General features: G+C 44.2%; 1 protein-coding gene across 7 annotated transcripts in view; it reads right to left on the bottom strand.

The window, feature by feature from the left end:
• The window catches only part of USP28 (ubiquitin specific peptidase 28), a 56,028-nt gene that overhangs the window by 38,753 nt on the left and 6,794 nt on the right, over positions 1–10,481 (bottom strand). For all 7 annotated transcript variants that reach the window (XM_015562478.1, XM_006761532.2, XM_006761533.2 and 4 more), the window contains exons 4-6: positions 9,082–9,187; positions 7,551–7,710; positions 753–839 (exon numbers count right to left, since the gene is read on the bottom strand). In XM_015562478.1, the coding sequence (XP_015417964.1) occupies positions 753–839; positions 7,551–7,710; positions 9,082–9,187 (353 nt within the window). The remainder of the gene's footprint in view (positions 1–752; positions 840–7,550; positions 7,711–9,081; positions 9,188–10,481) is intronic.

The following is a 10,481-nucleotide window of genomic DNA, read 5'->3' on the forward strand; positions in this document are numbered from 1 at the left end:
ACGTAGAAGCAAGGGAGTTAATAGTGTAATTGTTTTCTGAAGCTGCCGTTCTCCCTCCTGTTAGGAAGATCTGTCTCCCAGGTGAAATCCTGGAAAGGGTCAGATCGCTGGCGAGAGGCTTCATCCTTCTCATCTTCTTTGTTAATCCTCACCCAAGGATGTTTTTTTCATTTATTTTTAGAGAGAGAGTGGAAAGGAGGCAGGGAGGGGAGAAAGAGGAACATCGATGTGAGAGAGACACATCAATAGGTTGCCTCCTGCACCCACCCTGACTGGGGCCCAGGCTCGAACTTGCAACCCAGGTACTTGCCCTTGACCAGGAATTGAACCCTCGACCCTTTGGCTCAAGGGCCAATGCTCTAAACACTGAGCACACCAGCCAGGGCTAAAGCCTCTTCTGAGCCCAGACCTCCAGCACTAGGTTGCCTCCTCTGCATCACTAGGTCTGAGTGACTAATGCAGCTCACTGCTCACTGCCACAACCGAAATGATTTCTGCATCTCCCCGTGCTGAGGTCGGCAGGTAACTCACCACTTTCGTGGAACTGTTTTTCTAATTTTATTCCTACTTAACTTTACATTTTTGCAAACCTTTATTTCTTCTCACAAAGAAGGAAAAAGAGCCATTTGGAAGTGAAAACAGTATTAGTACAAATCAAAGAGCTTCACAGTTATAAGCTTTAGCCAAAAAATTAAAAGCTTTTGGAATGAAAGGAACTAAACAGTGAAGATTCCTCAAAAGCAACAACTTACGGTGTGACTGGGACAATTTTCAAGTACACTCTGTGGCAGGCTGTAGCTGAGAACAAGTCTTCGAAATGCAGGCAATTGAAAAAGAGACTGAAATGAAGAGAGAAATGGGTTGATAGCCTTTCTTTCAAAATAACTGCAGCAAGAAAATACTGCTTTTATCTTAAAAGTATGTATAACTGTCCACATAGTAATTCTACTTCTATTACGTTGAAGGAAATAGTAATGGCTATGTATAAAAATTGAGCTGAATGCTATCTCTTTTAGAAAACAAACAAACAAAAACTACCTGATGGTTAACAAGAGGAACAGCTTAGATAAACTATAGTACATTTATACACTAGGCTATTATGTAATCATTAAAATACTTTTGGAGAAAAATGTTTTCGTAAAAATGGACTGCCACACAGCAGTGAAAATAAATGCTCAAGAGCCACATGAATTACCATAAATCTCAGACACATGTTTTGAGTGAACAAAAGTTACAGAAAAATAAAGTGTTATATTGTTTATATTAAGTATAATCTATATATAGAGAGAGAGCCAGAATCGGGGCGGGCCGGCTGGCCAACCTCCCACCATCTCCTCCTCCCGACAGGCCTGGCCCCAATCCACTGAATTCATGCACTGGGCCTCTACTTATCTATAATAATACTACAGATTGTTTAGGATTCATACATATATGGCTATATTTGAGGGGAAGGGAGGAGCTGACAGGATGGGAACAACAGGGACTCAATAGCCCAGAAATTCATAACATTTATTTCTGAAGCTGGGTAGGAGAAGAGCAGTGTTTACTATTCTCCACTCATCATAGTATTATATTAAAAAAATTTTAACAACAGATATCTCTGACTGGCAGAGTTAGGATGAAGGATTCTTTTCATTGTTTTGTAAACCATACATTTTTCTACTATGATTATCTTTTGAAAGATAATGTTTTCCCAATGTGTCATGTGACTATAACTCCTCATCCCAACACGCTCCTCAAACAAAAGCCCCTGCAGTCTGCACCCTGGACTCCTAAAGCCACAACCTGGGTGGACAACAGGTCCCCCCTCCCCTCCCTTGATCAGAGGCCTACTGGGACTCACCCGCTAGGGCAGGAGCACAGCTGGCTGGGAATATCAGCCCTCTGCCTTCTCCTTCCTTCCACTCCGACTGCCTCCCTCACACACCTCCATTCCTCCCAGTTTCACTTTTGCTCTGCTCACCACCCTGTAACCTTTTCCAGGACTTTGGTTCTACAACGATAAAACGGCTTTACATTTTCAGTCACATCACTCCACCTCCTCACCTTCACCCAAATCGGGCTTTACCCCATTGCTCTTAAAAACCACAAGAGGGCACTCCCATTTCCCAACCTGCTTCTTCTGCGATCTTTGTACTACTTAACTACATCCTCCTCCTCCAGTTTAGAAATTCGGAATCATCTTGGAATCCTTTCCCTTTCTTAACCAGCCACATCTAACACAGAGAAGTGCCTGGACTGAGCCCCTGGGATGCTGTATCCAACCACCTCCTCCAATCGCTGGCTGTGATCACACTCTCATCACTGCTCACCTGGATGACAGCACACAGCCTTCCTGCCTCCAGAATGTCCTCTGTACCAAGTCACCTGCCAGCAGGTTCTTCCATCTTTCTAAAATGACCAAAATTAAGCTCCCAACTCACTGAAGACTATTCTCTGGTAATAGTTCTTACAATCCCAAGTCCTGTCATCCTACTAGGTAACTTCAGTCAACATTCAACCCATGGGACCTCCTGTCAGCTCTCCCTCAGAATAAATCAGGAATCCAACCTCTTCTCTACTTCCACGGCCACCAGCCTGCTCCAGGCCCATCACCTCGCACGTGGACGACTGCAGTAGTCGCCATAGGTTTCTTCACTGGTTCTTGTCCACTCCATCCATTCTCACAGTAGCCAAAGTGAGCCTTTAAAACTTGGGTCAGAGCTCATCACCCCTCTGCTCAGAACCCTCAGTGACTCCCATCTCACCCAGAATGAAAGACAAGTTACCTTTCCAATTTCATCCCTGAGGACTCTCCCTTCTGCCCCTAGCACTCCTGCCACTCGGGACTCCAGGGTGTCTTGTGCACACAGCAACCCCATGAACACACTCCCACCTCAAGGCGTGCACCTTGGTTTCCGCGACCTGGAATACTCTCCCCGCTCAGCTGCCTGGCTCACTCCCTTGGCATTTGCTCCAATCTCATCTCCTCAGCCTAACATCACCGTTTACACTGCAACCTGCTCCAGTCTCCTGCAGCAACTGCAATCTCCCTTCACCTGCTCTTTTCTCTGTCACACCAATCACAGTCTCACGTAGTATATAAATTTACCACATCTTAATTCTATAAGGGCAGGGCTCAGTCTTGGCTGTGCTCACTCCTGCATCTCAAGGGCCCACAGCAGTTCTAGACGTACAGGAGGTGGGATGTTCAACTAGGATGTGCTGCGAGAACACATGCTCGTCCACTCAGCCCAGGGACCTGTCTCCTGACACATTCCTCCAGTCCATCTCTACACCCACACCCCGGCCACACCTGGGATATGCCAACACCTGAAAAGGTGCCAGATCACAAATGCAGAAAATCCCACTCTTAAACCATAGCCTGTCTTCTGGCTTATCTTTTCAACTACCTACAGGACATCTGTCCCTTGATTTCATCAGGAACCCAAGCAAACTGACCTCTTTCCTTTTCCCCTAATAATTAGTTCCTTCCTGTCTTCATTTTTCCCTCTTTCTACCTTTAATTCCCTTCATTAAATTCTCAAATTGCTCTTTTGCCTTCACCAGACCCAGAAACTCCTCCAACCTAAATGAATTTAACTTTCCAGTTTCAGAGCGCTGCTAAGAAGTTCCGATAAAAACAGGACATACTGATATCACCGTAATATTATATTCTGCTGCCAACCGGTTGCCCACTGTCTGCAACAACTCTTAAACTTTCGCTCCATTTAAAATCTGACTCTATCATTCCTCCGCCCAGTCTCAGAAAAGGGCTGCTTATTTCACAGAGGAAAAAACGACTATTAGAAACTATATCAACTTTATTTTCAGTCATCATTTCTTCCTTATTCGTTCCCTATTAGTCTTCCCATTTTCCTATTCCCTCCCTGTATGTGCCATAGCCTGTCCTCTCATGCTCTCAGAAACTGTACTCAATTATCCCCTCTACCTGCTAGTTCTTTTCAACATCTCTCACAGGAGCGAAGGCTGAGGGGGTGTGGATACAGGGAGGGGCCCCAATCTCTCTAAGAACTGACTGATGTCCTTAATTCTACACTACCTTCCTACATTCCGTTCTCAACGTAGATTCCAGTAGTCCTCTTGAAATGGAAGTAGGATCCTATCACTTCTCTGCTCCATTCCCAATACTTGCCCACTTCATATATATTCCCTAAATCATCATCATGACACCATGCTCCCCACCCCATTTCCACCTTTTTGACCTCATCACTATCAGTCACCCTCTCCCCCATAACTCAGTTCTAGCCTTTTTCCTATTTCTCAACTCATTAAGCAAGCTTCTGAACCTGGGTCTTTTACTTGCTGTTTCCTCTGTCTACAATGCTTTTATGTAATTACTAGAGGCCGAGTGCACAAAATTCATGTGTGTGTGTGTGGGAGGGGGGGGGGTCCCTCAGCCTAACCTGCACTCTCTCACAGTCCGGGACCCCTCAGGGGATGTCCCACTGACAGCTTAGGGTTGCTCCCCTAAGCCAGCAGTCAGACATTCTTAGCGCTGCTGTGGAGGCTCTTGTCACCACCGCTGCGCTGGCCAGCTGTCAGCCCGGCTTCTAGCTGAGCGGTGCTCCCCCTGTGGGAGCACACTGACCACCAGGGGGCAGTTCCTGCATTGAGTGTCTGCCCCCTAGTGGTCAGTGTGCGTCACAGCAACCAGTCGTTCCACCAGTCAATTTGCATATTAGCCTTTTATTATACAGGATATGGTTCATTCTCTCACCTAATGCAGGCCTCTGCTCAGATGCCCACTTTATCAAAAAGGCCACACCTAACTACCTTACACAAACAGCAGCCTCTGTAGCTGCTTCCTTCCTGGGCCCCTCTTACCCTCATCCATTTGTCTCTATGGCACTTGTCACCACCTGACATTCTATTTACCGTCTGTCCCACCCTTTTCAAGGTAAACTCCATGGGAGTGAGGGCTGCTTATTCACGGCTGTTTCCCCAATGCCAAGCAGTGCCAGGCACAGGAGGCCATAGATTTTATGTGTGGAAAGGGAGGATCCCGTTTCTGGCTGAGCAGCTGGGTGGATGTCCAATGCTATGACGGAGGAGACTGCAGGTGCGGGGTCGCGTCGGCCCTGTGGCCATGTCTGGTGCAGATGCCTGAGACAACTCTAGGGCCGCTCTCTCTACGGGGTTCATCCACTCCCTTGGCTTTATCTCTACCCATGCCACTAATCCCCAGAACATACCTGCAGCCCAGATCTTTTTACTGAACTACAGATTCAGAGTTCACTGCCTACATACCCTCAAACTCAGCAAGTATAAAACTGAACTGATCTCAGAGGCCTGCCTCACAAGAATCAGATTTGAGGTGCTGGATTTCCAGGAACACCCCCAATATTTGACTGGTCTTGTTAGAGGAGTTGGGCCACATGATGTTTTGGGACTGAAGGCCATGACCACCTCACAAACCTCATGGCTCCACTCTGTCGAGAAGGGGGTGGCTCCAAGACTGTGATGGTGATGGCGGCAGATGGCAAGATGACGGCCCATTCAAGCACACTCAGCAGCCACACTGTTAGCTAGCTTTTCACCGGGAACTGGAAGGGCCAAAAGGATGCTCTGTGGCTTCCTGCTGGGTTTAGGTTAAAGGTGGAAGCCCATTGATGAGTTAATCCTAAAAGCACTCCTGGATGGTCACACAGAAGCATGAAGATGGCAGAGGAATCCCTTTCTGTGAGATTTTAGTTGGAGACTCCTAGGGGGAAATCTGCACACGTGTCAGGGAAGACAGGAAGCCCAGTCACATCACTGAGAGAAAAACCCAGCAGCTAACCTGGGGACTTGCAGTGGGATGGGGCAGGCAAGGCCATCCGCCTGCACGGGCAGCAGCCCAGATGCTGTGTTCACATCACTCCAGTAAGAGAACAACGGGGTCACATGAGGGACTACAAGGCCGTGATGGGGCCACAGTGAAGTCAGCCCTGGAGGGGCCAGGTGGCTTCCCAAGGCTTCCTCAACAACTCAACCCCTCTGTACCACAGTGTTCCTTCACCCACTCAATTCACTCACTCATCTACTCAAGAAACCCTGAGAGGTGAATTATACACTGGCTTTGCCTTCAGGGAGCCCACTGTCTCACCTGGGAATCTTTTTAAAATACGGTTTTCTGGGCCTTATCCTCCGGAAATTCTGTTTCTTTGTTACTAATGTTGTGACCCCACCCCATAACAGAGAAACAGAATTTCTGGAGGATGAGGCCCAGAAATCAGGATTTTAAAAGGATTCCCAGGTGATTCTAATGTGCAGCCAAGGTTGAGAACCACTGGTCTAGAATATAGCAACCAAAAATGTCATCAATTTATTTACTTCCTCAACTACATAAGTGAACTTCCTCAGAACCTCTGTTGTAAAGTATCCATCAGGAAAGTGGTGTGGCCAGTAGACAGTGTATGCCCTTCTCCACCTCCTGCCAGGATTTCTGGGCCTTATCCTCCGGAAATTCTGTTTCTTTGTTACTAATGTTGTGACCCCACCGCATAACAGAGAAACAGAATTTCTGGAGGATGAGGCCCAGAAATCAGGATTTTAAAAGGATTCCCAGGTGATTCTAATGTGCAGCCAAGGTTGAGAACCACTGGTCTAGAATATGGTGCTGTTGTTAAGTGTTTATAAATATTGTCATTGAAAAGTGCTATACATGGAATCAGAGAAGATAAAAAGTTAAAATGAGGACTCTGTACTGGAATACAGTGGGGCCTTGACTTACGAGTGTCCCGACTAACGAGTTTTTTGAAATACCAGCTGTCTCTCGGCGATTTTTTGCATTGAGTTGATAGAGTAATTTGAGTTAACGAGCTCCTTAACGAGCTCCTTAACGAGCTCGGTCTCCGAACGAATTAAACTCGTAAGTCAAGGCCCACTGTACCTTAAAGGTTCCTCTCTCCTCCACAGTCCATGATTCTTTAAGTGTTGACCTATCCTATTTTTGTCACATATCTTGGTCTGCCACCTAACTATTGGGGGAGGAGGGACTGAACAGAAACCCCACTCTTACACACCCAAATCAGCCCTCCTGAAGGGTCAAGAGGTATCATCCACCTGTATACCAACTAGAAACCTTGAGAGTCTTTCTCCGCTCTCTCCTGCAGAGACCCTGAATCTAGTCACTCCCCAAATCCTGTAGATCTGATCTCCTAACACCTCCCAAATGCTTTACTTCTCTTCTCTGTGGCTTATGCCACTTCTCTGTTGCAGACCACCGTCATTACCTGCCTGCATGCATGGCAGCCTCCAATTGGCTTCTCCTTAGTAACTCTTGCTCTGCTACAACACAGTAGTCACTGAATGCTGATCTAAAACACCGACTCAACATATTCACAGCCACAGAGGACCTTGTTTTTAGTACTGTCCAATGTAAACACCAGACCATATAAATCCAGAACACAAGAAAGCAACCAAACACGATGCTGTGGGGGAAACTCCCCAGTCTTATATATGTTTCCATTTTTTTAAAGCTATGTTCCTCACATTTTGGTCTAGTAAATTACAATATTGTTTCAAAATTACAAAATTACACAGTTTGCTCTTTAAAAATATCATACCTGAATAACAGCACTAAACCAACATGTATTGCCAACATTTTTCAGCCCAACTGGCCAACCATCGACTCGCCTCCAGTCATTGGGATTGGGATTTTCTCCCCAGACTTCACAGCGTTTCCTCTTTGAGCGTTTAGTTTCTGCAGAGGTTGCCTCGTGCATCCTGCATGGTGCCAACATACCACACATCAGAAAAGGAAAAAGTTAAAGAACAACATACTACATGGAGGATGTTGGTAACCTTTCATAGGTAGTTCAAAACGCCAACTATTTGCTGGGTAATCACTGGCTATATACTAATTATAAGATTATAACAAGTGAAAAATAAGATTTAAACACATAGATGTTAATCCTTCTATAACAGAGAGTATTACTAATAAGGTGCTTCATGGAACTGAGTTGAGACTCAAGACCAGCCGTGGGCAAACTACGGCCCGTGGGCCGGATCCGGCCCGTTCGGCTGTTCTAGCCGGCCCGCGGAGCCGAAAGAGCGGAGGGTTCTCTTGCTCTCCCCTCCGCTCTTTCACCAGCAGCAGTGTTAACATGTATTAGTTCACACAAACACTCCATCCATGCTTTTGTTCCGGCCCTCCGGTCCAGTTTAAGAACCCATTGTGGCCCTCGAGTCAAAAAGTTTGCCCACCCCTGCTCAAGACTATTTATGGTACTGTAGGAAAAGTTTTAGATTTCAGCAACAGTGCCCTCTCTCAGACCATGTCATTGAAAGAGGCAAGAGAGACACCCTGCTAAAGATAAGAGCCTCCGGCCCGGCCGGCATGGCTCAGTGGTTGAGTGTCCACCTATGAACCAGGTCAGGGCACAGGCCCAGGCTGCAGGTTCAATCCCCAGTGTGGGACGCGCAGGAGGCAGCCAATCAATGATTCCATCTCGTCGTTGATGTTTCTATCTCTCCCTCTCTTTTTCTCTCTGAAGTCAATAAAAATATATTTTTTAAAAAGAGCCTCCAAACTGTCTAGTACCCAAACCACAGCCCTGTGTTTCCCTGAAAGAACAACTCGACAGTACAAGGGAATAAACATATATGGAAACGGACAGGCCACCACTGGAACTGGATATTTGTGACAATTCTAGGCAGTCACCAAATTAGTACCAATTCAAATACTATCCCTGTTCCCTTCTGAGACAGAGTAATTGAATCATTATTTCATTTTTAAAAATCAACATAACCCTCAAAGTTTACAAAGGCTCAATGATTATAAAGGGCATACATATTTATTGGATACCTACACTAGAATGCTCCCCCCACCGCCCTGACCATAAATTAGCAATTATGAACTATATAACCTGCAGGCTTCTGCCCAAAGACCACAGGCTGCAATAAGACACTTATCATATTTGGCTTTTTCAAAAGTGAACCAGAGTAAGCTAAATTTAGTAAATTTCCCTTAAAAAATTTAATTCAGATGCAATTGAAGGAGCCTGAAAGAATAGTTCTTGAGTGGCACTCACAGAGCTATTGCCTTTGACCTACACACTAATGTAGGGAGCAAAGATTATAAATTAAATCAATTACCTATTAAGATCTCTTCCATCACTTTGAACTTTGGGGGACTCCAGGAGACTCAAAGCAATGGCAGCCTGAAGATCATCTTTGTTCTCATGAGTAAGGTCTATTACTTCTGCAAGATACATTGAACTTCAATTAGTCTACATGCAGGAAACACTGCACTCCTGTCTGTATTGCAGGAAAAAAGTAAAAGCATTAACAAACGTAGGTATACTCAAACTCACACATGTTTACAAATGCCAAAAACCTAAACAAAACATTAGCAATCAGAATTCTGCTAATGTACAAAAAAAGATTCTATATTAAGACCAAGTTGAATTCATTGTAGGAAACACTGAGTTAACATTAGAAAAGAGACCAGTAAAATTCACTATCTTAACATTTCAAGGAAGAAAATGATAATCTCAATAGATACAGAAAAAGTAGTTGACAACATTCAACCTCTATTCAAGCATAAAAACTCTAAATTAACTAGAAAGAGAATATTCTTAGGCTGAGAAAGAATATCCATGAACAGCCCACAGCACACTTTGTACTTAACGGTGAAATGTCAAACACATTTCCTTTAAAACCAAGACTAAGACAAAGATGTCTACTATCGAGGCTTTTGTTCACTATGGTTCTTAAAGTTCTGGTCAGTGCAATAAGAAAAGAAAAAATAAATTTTTAAAAAATATGAGAATTGGAAAATAAGAAACAAAGCTATCATAACTCATAGATAATGATCACCTACAAGAGAAACCCAAAATAATCTATAGACAATAGTTGTAATTAATAAAATGTGGTTAGACAAAAGTTAAGTGAATTTCTATACATGGATAATGAAGAGCATTTAATTTAAAAATAAAAAACCCACAAAATTGTAGTAATCAAGATTGTGGGCTACTGGCATAAAGACAAACATACAGATCAAGGGAAGAGACTTCAGTGGATTAGAAACAAACCTTATATTTATGGTCAACTGCTTTTCATCACAGGCACAAAGATAATACAGTAGAGAAAGACTATATTTTCAACAAATGGTACTGGAACAACGGCATATTCACACAGAAAAGAATGACTTTAAACCCCTACCTCACACCATTTAAAAAAATGACCTTGCGACCACATGATAACAGCTAAAATTATAAAACTCTTAGAAGAAAACACTGTAATTCTTTGTGATACTGGATTAAGCAATGGCACCTTAGAGATGACATCCAAAGCACAAACAACCAAAGCAAAAAAAATAAATTTTACATCAATTTTTTTTATTTTTTCACATTTTTTAATAAATCTTTATTGTTCAGATTCTTAGTTGTTCCTCTTTTTCCCTCCCACAGCTCCCCTCCACCTAGTTCCCACCCCACCCTCTGCCCTTATCCCCGCACTGTCCTCATCCCTAGGTACACAATTTTTGTCCATTT

This window comes from Myotis davidii, unplaced genomic scaffold (assembly GCF_000327345.1).
Source record: "Myotis davidii unplaced genomic scaffold, ASM32734v1 scaffold97, whole genome shotgun sequence".
In the NCBI taxonomy this organism is placed as follows: Eukaryota; Metazoa; Chordata; class Mammalia; order Chiroptera; family Vespertilionidae; genus Myotis; species Myotis davidii.